This window comes from Harpia harpyja, chromosome 13, assembly GCF_026419915.1.
Source record: "Harpia harpyja isolate bHarHar1 chromosome 13, bHarHar1 primary haplotype, whole genome shotgun sequence".
NCBI lineage: Eukaryota > Metazoa > Chordata > Aves > Accipitriformes > Accipitridae > Harpia > Harpia harpyja.
In genome coordinates this window covers 23,426,476-23,442,976 of record NC_068952.1, presented here as the reverse complement: position 1 = coordinate 23,442,976, position 16,501 = coordinate 23,426,476, and the positions used below count along the sequence as shown (strand labels likewise).

At 35.4% G+C, this 16,501-nt stretch overlaps 1 protein-coding gene across 1 annotated transcript in view; it reads left to right on the top strand.

The window, feature by feature from the left end:
• Positions 1 to 16,501, top strand: part of DNAH8 (dynein axonemal heavy chain 8) — a 148,501-nt gene that overhangs the window by 20,007 nt on the left and 111,993 nt on the right. Inside the window, 9 exon segments of the mRNA XM_052806646.1 lie at positions 1,079 to 1,195; positions 3,696 to 3,815; positions 4,598 to 4,739; positions 5,840 to 5,940; positions 6,866 to 6,976; positions 8,438 to 8,515; positions 11,421 to 11,616; positions 13,585 to 13,781; positions 15,420 to 15,546. Coding sequence (XP_052662606.1) covers positions 1,079 to 1,195; positions 3,696 to 3,815; positions 4,598 to 4,739; positions 5,840 to 5,940; positions 6,866 to 6,976; positions 8,438 to 8,515; positions 11,421 to 11,616; positions 13,585 to 13,781; positions 15,420 to 15,546 — 1,189 coding nt within the window.

Sequence of the window (16,501 nt, the reverse complement as noted above, 5' to 3'; positions counted from 1 at the left end):
AACATATATATTAAGGTGATAGTAATGGCTGTATTTTTGAATAGCTATGTGTCTGTCTGAGATGAACTCATTGTTTTAGCTGTGATGTAGACATAGCAAAAAGAAGCATTAGGATGAAGAGAGTGGGTGAAGTCCAGGCAGTGACTTGGTAAATGTCAAGATGAAAGAGCAGATATGATAGATGGCTATTTAAAACTAAATATGAGTGGAATCAGTTCAAAGTTTCTCAGCAATTAAGCAAAATTAAATTTCTGTCACTTCAAGGATGACGGGGATGGCAAAATTTAAAATTGTGGTGGCTGTATACTGGGAAATCAGTGAGAAATTTTTGAGTACTAGGCAAAAATTTCAGGGGAGCTCTGTGAGAGAGTCTGCAAAATTTGATTTTCATAGCCTGGCGGTAGTATAAGATTTTCTTTTCCTCAGAGTCCCATCTCCTTTGAAGGTACAGGTTCTGCAGTGAAGGAAGGATCTTGGTGTAGATCATACAGTGACAGGGAAATGAGCTACATGCTGAACATCTTGGTGACAAATCCAGAAGAAACAGACCATGCAGAACCAAGAATTCAGTAAGGGAAATAGTAGGCAAGAGAGGATTTTCAAAAATAGCATTGAGGCTGTAACAAAATTTGGAGAGGATCAGTGTGACTCAAAAAGGGACAAATGAAAAAATGTCATTAGATAGATACATGAGGTTGAAAGACAATTATGCTGTTGACAGTGGTCAAGTTATGTTAAAGGGCAAATTGTAAGATCAATAGTGGACTTAATTTTAATTTTAGGAAGTAGTGGGAACCACTGAAGGACACTATCCAGGAGAACAGGAAGGGCAAGATCGTTGCTGAGAATGTATACTTGACAGTTGTGGACAGAGGCTGTAGTATGCACTACCATCCCCTTCCCCAATATTGCTTAAATTTATTTGATATTTTCCTTGAAAACTTGTAACCTTCCTTGCAAAACTTAGACACAACTCTTTCTTTCATCAGTAACATTAGTGATTCTAATAATAATGGCATTTGTTTAAAATTCTTTTTTTTTTTTTTTTAAATCTATGAAATTATACTTTTATGCTTAGATGGAAGCTGTGTTGAGGCAAGGACTTACCACGTTGACGTGGTCATCTGTGACACTGGAAAGTTTCCTTCAAGAAGCTGATCAAGTTCTGATTATATTTAAACAGTTTTTGAAAAAGGTATACAATTGATCACTATATAAATGAAATGACAGTTTAGATAAATTATTTCCAATACACTGCTCTTCATATTGGAAATTAATCTGTACTTATTTTTGTACCACTTGAAATACATAGAAATCTTGTTTGCTTTTTAAAATGTTCTTTTTTTTTGAAGAATGATACACTCAGTGATTCTCTCACATTGCCCTCAAATGTTTGACCTTTGCTTCCATTCTTGCAGTAGAGTATATTTCCACTTGTTGTCCTCAGATTATGTGACTACCACTCTGATTTTTCAGTCAACCTCTGCTTCTCTTTGAGTGCTCGTTCATGAGTGCAGTTGCACACAAGATACCTCCATGTAAATACTGTCCAGTGGAGAACTTTTTAGCATTAACTGTGTTCATAGCAGGCATGCTGTGAAACTGTCTCCTCTTCGTGCAGCCCATAAAATAATGAAGGGGAGCATGCTTTTCCCTCACAGTTCTCTGCATGCTGACTGAGTCTGTGCTTTCTTCCTCTCTTAGTGTTTGCCACATAATTTCTGAATTGTTTTGATTCCATTAACATGCTTGAGGACCCGTATTGGTTCTTTTTCTTCTCAAGACTTTACCTTGATAGTCAGATCATCTTTCTGGCTTGACAGTTGAACTATATGGCTATGATCTCTCCTACCAATATCATAAATTTTGTCTCCTTTGGTAGGAGATTGTTAGTCACTCGTGGGTGTATCCACTTCTTTTTCTGTATGGCACAAAACCATAATTATGATCAAGTGCTCTGTTTGCCACTGAAACCCAAAGCTGAAAAAAAGATTGGCTATGTAAGAAATTAACAGTTCTCTGAGCCTGAGCATACCTGAAATAAGTGTCTTGTGTAGATACACTCTGTTTTCCTTAAATATGTAGATTATGTACATTTCCGACTTTCTTACCCCTCCCATATCAATACAAAAAGATGTAAACTTGGTTAGACCCTTGATTACTGTGAATGGGATATTGTAAACAAATAGGGAAAAAGTGATGTTAAACAGAAGCATGAGTGATATTGTGACAAACAAGATGGGATACCACAGATGCAGAATATTTCAGGTAAAAAATTAAAAATTGGACAGAAGTCAGTTTTATTTGGATTCTGCCATGACAAAGCCACTTCACTGTAGTTGACTGAATGCTAATAATGCTATAATTTAGAATAAAAAGCCCAGTGAAAAGCTATGTTGAGTAAAAGGAGGACTGAAGACTAACCCATCAAGCAAGTTACAGCAGGTCCCTCTTGACTTGCAACTAGACCTGCGGCCAGTAAGATCATGAGCAAGAACCCAATCATCTTATGTTAACATAGCTTTTTTGTTACTCTGATTTATTTAATCTGGCAGCAGTGTATCCTGCATAACTAGAATGATCTGGGATCTGACTTACTATTACTGCCTGTCTGCCTAAAACTGCTGTTAAAACAGCAAGGATTCTTCAGCAGTCTAGCATGGATAACATCATGGAGCAAGAGTTCTCTTTTATTCCATCAATTCCTAAACTTTCAGGACAGAAGAAAAACAAGTTTAAAGAATCTACTCTTAGTCGCGGGACCACTTTCTGATGAGGTTCTCAAGGCATAGGAGATAATTCTTTCCATTGTCACTCATTCATCTAATCTCCAAGACTGATCAGCTCACAGAGCTGTCAAGAAAAGCTCATTCAAAAATTAGATCATTGCTGTTATGGTGCAGAAGTAGTCTTGGCTTATGCTGTCTGTGAATTAATTTGATTTATACAGTGAATTTAAAAATATGGTACTGATAACCAGAAATCTGTGAAGTAGGTAGAAATGCCAAATTCCTCTAAAGATTTCTCTTTCACAAGGACTCATATGTTTTGGTTTCCCAACATGGAACCAGCAGATACTTAAGAATTACAAGATTTTATTTTTAAAGGACTGCCTGAAATGAAATTGTGCACACTACTGATCTTTTTAGAATTGTGTTATCACACTGTGCAGGATTTAAATACATACACTCTTAGCAATCATTTTCTTGTTTTCTGTGGCAATAGTAGCCATATAATTTCCAGACTTACATCTGTTCTTTCATTGGTCATATTCCAGATCATCTGCATTGGAACATGTTAACAAAGGCTAAATTTTTTGTAGGGTACTTGTCTCCCTAATTTCCCTGTAGATAATACAGAAAGAGGATAATTTACAGTAAAAGCAGACTATATTTAGCCATTGTAAATATCCCCTAAGTTATCATAACTCATGAGGCATTGCTGTGCTTCCTTTTTTCTCTGCTTCTCTCATCTTGAGGTCTTTTGTGTTGGTGCTTTTACCCCATAGTTTTTTTCTGTTATGATTCACTTTCTTAGAGGATTTTCTACTATGTGAGGCTCTTGCATTTTCAGTGGGTAGAGAGATACAATTTTATTTTTCTGCAAAACATTGTATACCTGTTATAACACTCTAAAATAGATACATTACGCTTTAAAGATAAATATGCGGTATTAATGCAATTTTCTCTTTTTAGGTTAATGATTTAAGTGACGCATGGATTGATTTAATATTAAAAGAAATATCAAATACTCTTTTAATTGTCTTACCAGTAGATGGTCCTATCAAAGTAGAAAACATGTTGACCTGCAATGAGGTGTGTGCCACTTTACATCTTCGAACTTGAATTCTTGAGCATGTTAGAAACAATGCCTTAGTAAATTAATATAAAACTAGAAAAGAATTCTTCTCACTGTAGAAATACAGAACTTTTTTTTTTTTTAATTAAAATATTTTATATCAAGATAAATTGGTTCTTAGGTATTTGAGATACTTAAACTGTAGCATTTCATAGATAATTTTTATTTATTTAACTGCTTCACAATTAGATGAGATTTTTTTTCATATGAAGATACTCGGACATAAGGAGCCTTTTTTTTTTTTTCTCCCTTATTTTTTTCCAAACTGTTTTTTTAAAGGAGAAGGCAAAAATTACTTTCCAACAAGAATATTTGAGAATTCGCAAGTTTTCTTGATTCCAAATGAGGCCAAAAATATATTTATTTGCTAAATTAGTGCAAGCAAATAAAATTGTTAAGGACAGTTGACAGAGTATTTGGGTAATTTCAGATTCAGACTGTGGCCTCTCTTCAATACTCAGGATTTTCTTCTGGCCCTTAAAAATACCGTTGCATTTTAAAAATGGATTTTTTTTTAAAAGCATTAAAAATATTGTAATAATAGAAGATTTTTATAATTTTGAATAAAGATTTTGGCTTTGGTTTCTCAGTTTTCTTTTAAAAATGTTGCTGTGTATTTGAAATAGTGTCAGTCTGAAGAATGCAATATTTGGGGAAATGTTTTCGCTCTCCCTGAAGAGGAACAGTAGTAAGATAATCAGTGATACTAAGATAATTGACTGATATTTTTATTTAACAGGCTTATACTAAAGAATGTGCTGAGTTATTGAACCACAAAAGCAGGCACATTGAAGATGCTGTTCAAGAACTAATATCTGTATTTGAAAAAAATTATGAAATTAAATATTCTAAGAAACCCTCAGAAAAACATGTATTACCAGGTAGATAATGTTGATTATTTAAATAAAAATTTCTGTCCCTAGTTCTGTAGATCTAGTTAGTACATATCAAAACTGAATTGTTTTAGCTAATTTTCTTCAGACTTCTCCCTCCCACTACAGTTTCATCTATGTCACAGTTCTGCCTTCATTTACCATTGTTAAACTAAACCACTAGCCTATGAAATAGAGAGGTAGTTTAGTATTGGTGGAGTTCTAGAATTAAACTCTGTCCTTCTGTTTAGATTACCAAGGTATTTGCTCTAGAGAAGAATATTATAGTTCCATTTCTCTTAGTCACTCATTATAGCTCCGCCCCCCCCCCCCCCAAGTGAAATACAGTGTTCCTCTCTACTCAGCTATGTCAGGTATTTGGTACTGTCCCTTTCTTTGTGACTTTTCTGCCACAGTAGAATTGTATCTCAAATACCAGTGCATTACTGGCTGGTCAGTTTAAGTTAGTGCAGTCAATTGACTATCAACTGCTAGCGTGTGCAGCTCACAGCTGATCAGTATGGCTGGTTCCCGCTTCTCTAGGGTGTGTTACAAAGATTTTAGGAGGTCCTGTACCATTATAGGAGAAATAGTTTATACCTGGAGAAAAATATTCTGTTTTAAAGAAAAATGTATTTTGAGGCTTAATGAGTAATGGAGCTCCTTTTCTTACACAGGACTTTTTCCTTCTGGGCTCAGTTTCCTCCAGGTATAGAGACATAGTCAGGGTCAATACTCCAATATATACTTCAGTACAATGCAAGCAGAAAAACCTGATGAAAAGTTACTTCTCTGTATTTTGTTAAATTGTTTATGTTGATTTTTTTTTGGACGTTTCTAGCTCATATATCTATGTCTACCTATGTATCTTTAATAACATATTTGTAGTACGTGGTGTTTATTAGGCTGAGGCTTATAGGCTGGGCTCTTAACCAGATTCCTGTTGTGAAAGAAATGGTGTGAAATAAAACCAGTTAGCTGATCCAGGTACTACTAAAATAAAAAGCAATATTGTTTTGCCTGTAAAGAGGGGGCACAGCATGCTTCAAAGCAGAACCAAATGTTCAGTTAACAAAAAATACATAGTATTTTTAAATTTACAGTTAAAGAAAAACATATAGTGTTTGGAAATAATGAAGAGGAGAATACTTCTGCAGCTCTTCGTGGTGATAATAGCAAGGACAATGATAAAGAAGATGAGTTTAAAAAGGTATTTTGTGATAAGAAGGGAATTTTTTTCAGACCGATCAGATTAGTAAACTGTCTTGAGTTTTGGTAGCTGGATATCTGTATTACAGAAAGACTTCACATAGCGAATATCAAATGTCATGTAAAAATGATGAAATAGCTTCCCTACAAACTGAGTTTAAGATGGATTTTCGCTTTCAAAAGTATATTCCATGTTATTCCAGTTATCACCTTTATTAAACAAATTCTTGATATGTGAGTGGTAAGTGTAAAAGTTTGGAGTGAATAGTGTGCCTAAGCTGTAACTCAGGCTTTCCTTCTTGGGTGGGCACAAACATTCATCCTTTCTATCCTCTTCTTCCAACTTAATCAAGAAATATCACCTTTGTACTTTTTCCCTGAAAAATACAATCTCTTCATATTCAGCAGAGAAGGGAAGTAGAAGTAGAGAACAAAGACTCGCAAACTTGCAAGCACAAATGCAATAGTGTTACAAGGTTGTATTCTGTTGTTCTGTGCTAGTGATCATTACACATTGCTATATTTTTATGTTCTTCTTAATCCATTACAGTCAGATTTTACTGTATTTGTCTCTTACTTGACAAGGGTACATATGCACCAATATTCTTGGATAATTCATGGTGGGTTTTTTTAATATAGAGAGCTTTTCTGAAGGAGTATGAGTCTTCAGCCAGATCTCAGTATTCTGTCTCTGAATAAGACAAATTGAGCTTCCTTAGATGCTATATTCTCTTTGTGCAGCTTTTACTTGTTTACTTACTTACAAGCTATTTGTCCCCCAACTTTTCCTGTTGTGTTTCTCATGTAGTTTACAGCACAAATTCCTTCAGACAAGAACTAATATGTTTGATTTAAAACCTTTTGAGATAATCTTCAGGTTCCTGTCTGAATACAATACTAAATAATCTATGTTTTATTTATTACAGAAATGTAAAGAGGTGGTTGCCTATTTCAATCACCAGCTGCTAGACAGTCTCCAGAAAGCCACCCGACTGTCTTTGGATAGTCTTAAAAAAAGAATATTCATTTCAAAGTAAGTTGCAAAAGAAAGATTCCTTCAATAGTATTACCAGAACAAAGTTATTTCTGTGTTAATATAATAATAAAAATATACATTCACATGTGTAATGATACATACACATGTATCATCAGTCAAACAGTTCCAGACCTCTTGGCCCTTTTGGCTCAAGCGAAACCTGGAGAGCATTCAGTTTTTGTTGCAGTGATGCTTAGGTGCACACTTTTCTTTCATGCTTTAATTCTTTATGTTGTTAGTTACAGTCTATGCACTTTGTTTTGTGCAGAAAATGAAGTTTGTTTCTAGTGTTGTTTCCCCTCTACCTGCACCCTTTTGTTTTTATTCCCATATCCTTGCCTTTGGATTGCTTTCAAGATGCTGTTAGTATATTTTATTGTGCAACACAAATAACTAGAACTTAAATGGCCATTCTAGGTCATATAAGGCACTGTGCCCCTATGTTCATCTCATTTCAGATTATTTCTGCAAGCATGGCTGTGCACTCAGAGTTCTTTCCCATGGGTTAAAGATCATCCATGCAGTCTTTATGAATTCTATATGCTAATGGCAAGATCCATATGATTTTATCATTCTCCTATATTCAGTATAATTTCTATAGATTCCTTCTTCTCTGCTTGAACAGGCATACACTTCAGAGACAGAACTGAGTCAGTATAATATATTGTCTATTGAAGAGCCTACTTAGAATTCTATTAAGAGAATTTATTTTAAGCAGGTGAAGTTGATGGTGTTTTGCCATTAATATGTGTTGAAGCTTGAGTTACTTTTCTCTTTTTCTGAGGATATCTTTCATAGAAAATGTATTGAAATCCTGATCTTATTGAAGTCAATAGGAGTTTATTTGAGTGTCCTCTTTATATTTTTCTACGGTATTGTATTGCTGAATCCTCCCTTATTTGGTCACCATGTCATGTCATAGCATTTAGAAATTGTAATTTTAACTTTGTTTTTAGTTTGAGTTTTGAGAGGGTTCATGTAATGTATTTATCATTTTGAACTAGCTTGTCATCTTGAAATTTTTTTTCTGTTCTGTCGGATATTTATCTAAAATGTAATGAGGCAACTTTTACTCCTGATAGGCTGTTGTATGAAATGGTCAGTAAAACCTTCTTATGTACTACTCAAAGCACTGGCAGAGTTCCATCATCCTTAAATTGAGATATTAAAATCCAGAATCAGAAAATATTCTGGATAATAAATTCTGAAAGCAATGGCTGGATCCAAGGTAACCTTTGTCTGATGATGAAGCTCTGGCTATTATCTTTATCCTTTAAACAAGAACCTTCTGTAAGTTTTGTCAAGTAGTTCATAACTTAATGTGAAAATTCTCCATGAGGGTTTTCCCAGAAAAGGTAGCTCAAAATTACATATCTAAGATAGTTTGTAGGGGTTTCATGGTGAATTATTTATGACATGTTTCAAAATTATTTTCAGCAAAACTACATTTGGGAGAACAAAGTTTTCTGTTCGTCCAAGCAAATCTGAAGAGGTTGCTGCTTTTCTAAAAGCGGAAGTACACCTTGCTGTTCCCAATGTGGTAAGTTATGTGCTGTATAGGTAAGGTAAAATACCTTCAGCAATTATATTACAGTCTGTTCATCAGTGTTGTCTGCAGCATGATTACAGTTCTCCTTCACATGTAGCAGTTGTATTGCTGGAAGGTTTTTTTATGTTTTTTTATTTTAACTGTGTTGTTCCTTGTGTGATTTAAATCCTTTGTTGAATAAAAATAATGAACGTTATCTTTGCTCAGTTTGGCTTTAGTCATCTCAATAGCAAGTAAGATGACCAGAAGGAGGAACACTGAACAAAAATAAGAAGATTCAAAACCAAGAAAAGAGCTGTGGATTTCTGTGTGCAGAGAACAAAAAGACAGCTTGATTGCAAAGAACTAATGAATGCATTTATTTTCCTTTTTTAGAGTAAGATAACTCTGTGTCAGCAATATATATGGTATTTTATTTTATATATGAGAAAGTAACTTAATATTATCCAATTGTATTATAAAGAGTAAAAGTTTTATATTTATGAAATTACAGTGAAGGAAAGGTTCTGTTCTAAGGTGATATTCCTTTGACATTGAACCAGTGTTCATACTGGCATTCTGTTGTACATTCACACTGTGTGTGTACACACAATATATAAGGTCTGGCAAAGTGTAGAACTTTTACCTTGTTGATATTTGTATAAGCATAAAGCCCCAAGCTCCACCACTGCAAAGGGAAGTGCATCTATCTTTCTTTCCAGTCCTCTGAAATGCTTGTCTGATCCAGGGCAGTAATCAAGTAATGCTGGGTAAAATACCACTTTGCTAATGCTGATAGGATTTTGCAAGATCCTTGCTTTTATGCATGCAATGGCTCAATCTGTGAAACTGATTTATAAAACTGTCCTGGTTTCAGCTGGGATAGAGTTAATTGTCTTCTTAGTAGCTGGTATAGTGCTATGTTTTTGAGTTAGGTATGAGAAGAATGTTGATAACACTGATGTTTTCAGTTGTTGCTAAGTAATGTTTAGTCTGAAGTCAAGGATTTTTCAGCTTCTCATGCCCAGCCAACAAGAAGGCTGGAGGGACATAGGAAGTTGGGAGGGGACACAGCCAGGGCAGCTGACCCAAAGTGGCCAATGGGGTATTCCATACCATGTGATGTCACATTTAGTATATAAACTGGGGGGAGTGAGAGTGGGGGGATCGCCACTCGGGGACTAACTGGGCATTGATCAGCGGGTGGTGAGCAATTGCATTGTGCATCACTTGTATATTCCAATTCTTTTATTATTACTGCTGTCATTTTATTAGTGTTATCATTATCATTATTAGTTTCTTCTTTTCTGTTCTATTAAACTGTTCTTATCTCAACCATGAGTTTTACTTCTTCTCCTGATTCTCTCCCCCATCCCACTGGGTGGGGGGGAAGTGAGTGAGTGGCTGCATGGTACTTAGTTGCTGGCTGGGGTTAAACCATGACAAAAACACCAGAGTCACTTTTAAGCAGTTTATATCTCAGTTCTGAACACTCCTGTGGATGATTTAATCATTTCAAAATGATGGCTTGCACATGAAAGCTGTAAGATGATGTTCTAAGGACTACATTTGAGGATTGAGTGTATCTATCTCAGCAGTGATATTTCTTCCGAAGTTTAACAGGAAATGCTGTTTTTCTATTCTTTCCTGGATCACTCGGGTAGGTTCTTCTTCCTGCTCAGTATTTTGGAGAAACTGATGTGTGCCTTTACTCCACCTTATCCTACATAGAATTACTTGGGACTTTATAGCTATTTGTGTACTACTAAATAAAACAGGCTAGAGGCTGTTTTTTGACCTCAAAGTGAGCTGATGTGAAATGGTGTGTATCTACATAGTAAATACTTTTCTTCCTAAATCGAGGAGTTTGCATTCAATTAGGAACAGCCTCTGTCATGTTTTATGCGCCAAACCGTGGCCGAATTTTTCCTGGGAGAGTGATTTTTTGTATCATCCCAAACTCTGCTAAGGGAGCATACTAGCATTTATACAGTGTGGATGATGGCAGACCAGAGCCTGTGTTTTGACCTATTCTGTTTGCTAGTTGTTCTTGATTCAGATCAAGGATCCTTGTTTTCCTTCCAGTTCTTTTTATCATGTACTCTGGTAGTTGAATATGAGTTCTGTTCCTCTTCTGACTTGGGTATTAGATTGCTCTCAAAATTATGATACAAAATCCTTGCCAAATATACAAGTTGAGATCTTCAGGACTACTGCATGGAGTTCCTTTAATTCACTACACACTGTGCTCTTGCAAAAGTTTTTGAGGTAATGCTCCCTGTGGGAGAAAAGAAACATTTGGTATTTATTCAACTAGGACCTTTGACAGTTTGATCCATGTAATTTTGTTTGCCTGAAGTTACCCACGATGTGAATATATGTATAGATAAGCAATTAGAAGGAGAGGTTATATAGGTGTAAATCCTCTTTAAAATGAGGTGTCCATACGCATTTTTATGACCACCCCTCTTACAATTCTCTCTCACAGAATTTAGGATCCAGTGGTTAAGAGCAATAGAGAGGAGGATCTTGCCCTGCAATTTTTAATGCTTTATGGTTCTAGAATGCAGGAAACAAGGCTTGTAATGTATTCCCACACACTATAAAAAAATCATATAAAAATGCTGTTTAAAATGTTGTAGGCATTGTAAAACTAATTGTAAAAAACCCAATAAATCTATCTACTTATACACTTGCTTATCATTTTACCCACAGTATGACTGTACAAATAGATAGTAGGTCAGTAAAGTATGTTTCATTTCTTTAGAGGCAATTCTGAGCCAGAGAAACTGTTACATTTTCCAGCTTCTCTTCTGGGGCAAGTTCCACAATTCACTATTAGTGGAGTAAATCTGAGGTCTTCAAAAATGACTATCAGTTGCATTTATTTCAACAGTATTTCAACTGTTTTGAATAGGTTATGGTTCCCAGTTTAGATGATATACAGCAAGCCATCAATCGCATGATTCAGTTAATACTGGAAGTAAGTCGCGGAGTTGCTCAGTGGGGACAGAGACATTTGCAAAAATCTAGTTTAAAAGCAGAATCAGGCACACAGCAAGTATCTTCAGCAGGCTTTGGATCACAAGGAAAAATAGCCAAAAAAGGGGAAAGTAAGTGGTGGGTTTTTTTTTTTTCACTTGTTTCTACTTTTTACTTTAATAAAAATGGCATATATAAATATTTGTGAATAAGCTCACTTTTCTTCAGAGGCCAACTGGGGATTATCTTGAATTAATTTGTTGGGTTTATTTTGATTTAATTAGCTATATTTTTCAGAAATAGCTTTTCAGGCTTACATAAGCATTAGAACTCTGAGAAGCAATAAGCAAAAAAATCCTAGAGGAATTACTAGATTCTGAATCTCCTATTTAATTTGAGGCAAAGCTAGCTTGTTAATTTATCTTTTTACCTACTTAGGTATATACGAATGTAGCCATAACAATCTAGTTGAAAGCATAAACAATGATTGTAGACTAGCTCATTTGAATATTGAGATAGAACAAGACCTAGTTTAATAACTAGATTTCAGTAAAAATTTTAATTGCTGGCTATATTCCTAGAATGGATTATAAAACACTTCATTTGTTCATGTGAATATTCAGACTGTAGATAGACCTGCATCCATTTTAGTCAGATACTTTTTTTCCTTAATGTTATTTTTAAGCATCTCTCCATATGCTTTGCAAGCATCCACAAAAGCCCAAATATATTTTTACCATCAGGTTCTCCTAGCTGCTTGGCTGAGCCAGTGATCTGCAATACAGTGGTATCTTTGTTGTGATACCTTTGGAAAGCCTTTAACATCTTGGAAAGTTTTTCTTTTTGATAGTCCAGAGCTGGGACTTTATTTGCTTTGTGTGATTTTAACCTCTTTAATGGGCTTCAAGCAGGGTGGCAGGAAACTATCCTCATCAGACAGTCATAGCCTTTTCCTCTGCTGTGTCAAAATACATCAGCAAGTAACTGTTTTCATCACCTTTAAACTACTCATCAGCAACAGCTGGGGGCAAATGTTAATGTTTGGCCAGTGAGATCTATGGAGTACACTGGCAAGGATGGATCAATCTGAGACTTTGTTTCCAGTGTCCAGATCCCTGAAAAGGTCTTCGGACTTAAAGACAATTGGAGTTGCATTAAATCCCTCCCATTAACCAATGTGTGTGGTGGGAAGAGTGGATTTTTTCTTCTCCATTCTTTTAAACCTGCTTCAAAATGCTCAGGCATTGTTATGACAGAAGGGGCTTGTTAGATCTCAGGGATATCAGTGTCTGTATTGACCCTGATTGTCTCAGCAATTCATCAAAGATGAAGGAGGGACATGATAAATTGCATTTTATTTTCTGTCTGTTTGAGCTTACTTGTAGTTCTTAAAGGAGACAGATCTCCTGTTTCAACATCAACAGTGTAACTGGAGCAGCAGCTACCAGTGTCTAAACTGCCTTTGAAAGCATATTTGGAGGCAAGAGGTTTAGGAAAATCTCTAGATTGTCCTTTTTTTTTTTTTTTCTTTTTTTTTTCTTCTTCAGTTCTAACCTCTTTCAGACAAGACTTTGATATTAGCAGTTTTTAAGACAAGTACAGCTCCAAAACATGGCAACCTTTATTTCTGCACTCATTAATATGTGACTTAGCAAAGTTTAGTATCTTTTTTAAAACTGCTAAATAGAATAACAGAAGTTATCTATTTGAAGCATGTTAGAGTTCAAGAAACTTACACTGTTTTAAGGGATTTATACAATTAAAAAACTTTAATTATATAAACTTAAAAAAACTAAAAGAACACAGAATGTTTGTAAGGCCTTGTCGTGTTCTAGTTACAATTAAATTACAGTGGAGAAAATGAAATTTGTGAAGAAGACTGTTTTGGAAACATTCACTGTAGGTTGAACTTGCTGTGGCTGTATAGAGCCTGGCCTGAACTAGCACTTGGTACTTTCATATTAAGCAGTCAGACATTTGAAGAAGGATATTCAGCCTTACTGAAGAGCATCATTGCTTAACTTGGCTTGCATAGGTTTAGAAGAGAATTCTAACCAGACTTTAATGGTTCATTGATTTACATATAATTTATTTTACAGAAGTAGTTGAAGATGTTGTGCTTGTCAGAAAGCTAAGAAATTTTTACTCAGGTGTTGCAGAACATGAAGATATTTCTAAACTAGTTGTGTTCCTCTCTTCTTCTGTGAATTATATAAGAGAAGCAGCTAGTGAAGTTCTGCAGGACTTTCAGAAATATAAGGTGCTGTGGACTGAAGATAGAGATGCCAAAATTCAGGTGAGTTTAATGATGATCACCTACAGGACTGTTCTTCATTAATCTTATTTTTTAAAAACAGAAAACATTGAGAAAAAAAATCAAGGAAAAAGATGTAGAAAACACATTAACAGCTGAACTTCTTATTTTGTCTTTCAGTAGTAATAGTAGTATATTTCCTAAGAAAAAGTAGTAGCATGCTACCTAATTTTTGTGTTGGGGTTTGGCTTTTCCTGCTTCTGTGCCATTCCAGATACTAATAATCTGGTCCTAATTTGTTAATTGCTTTAATTTTTGTTTGTGGAGCTCTGGATTTTAGGCCACAAGAAACTACCCCAGTCTGACATGATGTATACCACAACCCACAGAAATTCCCACAGCATCAGTGCTGATAATTGTGCACTTTTCTCTATGGAAAGTGTTCACTTTGAGTTTAATACATATTTTTATTCACCACCCTTCCTGTAGTTATTTTAGGAGGTGAATTCTTCATTCTCTATTCCTAGAAAAATTCTTTACACAATTCTTGGTTGTTTGAACTCAAAGTTGAATCCTGAAGTGTGGTAGAAAAATTTAGCATCTACTACAGCATGAAAAAGTTGGTGTCCAGGAATTGGAGGTCGGTGGGACTTTTGCTTCAGAATATTTCACACTGTCCTTCTACAACACAGTTTTAATTTAGAGTTTGAATTTAGAGGTTCAGTAGAAGAAAGTTGCCTTCCACATCTACTTTATTTAGCCTTGGCTTAGTTGAGTTTTCTATTTTTATCTTTTCTATTTAATAGACTACACTATATATACATAGATCTGTGAATAGCGCATTACCTTGTTTACTACAGGAACACTGGTATCTTTTGCGTGTCACAATGCAAGTTGTGCCATTTATGTGGGCTAAACAACCCACTTTATATGCAGAGCTGAGAATTTACTGTTGGTCTAATTAAAATTTTAAGTCTAATCAAATAAATATTATTAGTTTGATTTAGTTACTACTGAAGAAAAGGATACTGCTACAGAGAAAGCCTCAATAATAATACAGTTAAGTTTTAGACACACATGCCCTTGTTGCTACATTCATTCTTTAGCACTATGCTAACACTTCCACTGCCTGTCTAGGTACTCTCAGACAAAAGAGTAGAAGTGGGAAACAGCTTTCAGCATTTATTATTTGCCCATGCAATGTAGGCATATTGAATACAGCTCTTGTGTAACATTTCTGAAATGCAGCTTTTCAGAATCACAAAACTTTTCTACACTTGAGTTCTGCTTATGGAACTAAGAAAATGTGTTTTATTGTGATTGTTTCACACATAATTGGGCTAATGGTGTAGTCCTTCTGTAAGTGTAGGCGTGTATTTTTTGATCTCTGTTTTGTCACCTGTTTTGACAAAAACAGTAGGCACTTAACATGTCTTGGATATCTGTTTCTCTCTTAAATTTGATTGGAATTTCCCAACGAGCTTGAGAGTTACTGACAGAAATTGATAAATATGAACACCTCATCACATGCATTTTACTGTGTTAGCAAGGCTACAGAAAGCTAAAAACAGGTACAATATTGGTATACATTTTCAGTAATTCCTGAATAACTGTTGCCACTTGTTTCACCAAAAATATGAAAAAGAACATTTGTTGATTGACATTTTAAACTACACACAGCAATTTTTGGCTAGCTGTCCATCTCTGACTGAAATTAAAGAAGAAATACTTCACTATGCTATGCTTGAGCAAGAGATGGAACATTTAAAACCCATTATTCTTCTTGGTCCAATTGAATTGCATACAGGTAAGACATTTTCTTATCTCTGTATGTACAGTAAGATAATGATTATAATATGGTTTTTTGGTTTATTCTCTAAAATAAATGCTTACAATATGAATAGAAATTACTGAAGAGACCTCCCTGACTGATCAGCCAGGGCTCATTCAGACCTTTCTAAGAAATCTGGCTTGAAAAAACCCTCCATTCCCCTTCCCTTCTCCTCTTTGGAGTGGTGAAATTAAATTCTGTCATGGCTGTGAAGTCATCATGGAGGGTTGCTAAAGAGTTAATGAATGTGTATTGACACTGATTTGATCATCCCTGGCACTCATCTCTGGCACCAGGTCAGCCAGTGATTTATAGAGAGCATTGGAAGCATAAATCACCTTCTTTGGTTTTGGCGCAAGGCTAGCACATAGCTGCATTAGCTTCTTGGTCACTATCAGTGTTTGTTTCAGCAGGAGATATGACTGCTTAGCCATTCCCATGTTTAGCATCCATAGCTCTCAGAATATTATGTGTTTTCCTGCCTACCTCTAGTGTCTTTAAAGGTAGAGAAGCTGGCACCAAGACTTGGTGTTGGAATGTGTTCCCTCACACAGCATGTGTTCCCTCAGTTCTATACATCACTGTGCCTCAGTACCTGGCCTTCTGTGGCCCTGACAACCTGGTACTCGTTGATCATGTTACTCTGAAGAAGTCAGGTGTGGAGAAAAGTGTTCTCTCCAGACAACTGCTTGTTGAAGAATTAAGATGTTTGTGCTATGACAGAGAAGCAAGGATTTCAACGGCAGTTATCCCTCTCGCCTTGCAGATTATTATGTAGCTAACGCCTTCTCTGGACCAGTGTCACTGTTCAGTTTTGGGGTTTTTTTTCTTTTTTCTTTTTTTTTTTTTTTTTTCTTTCTGTGACAGATGTTATCATGGTTGCTATCTAGGGATCCATTTCCAAATATCAGTGTGGCCATGTTTCTAATGA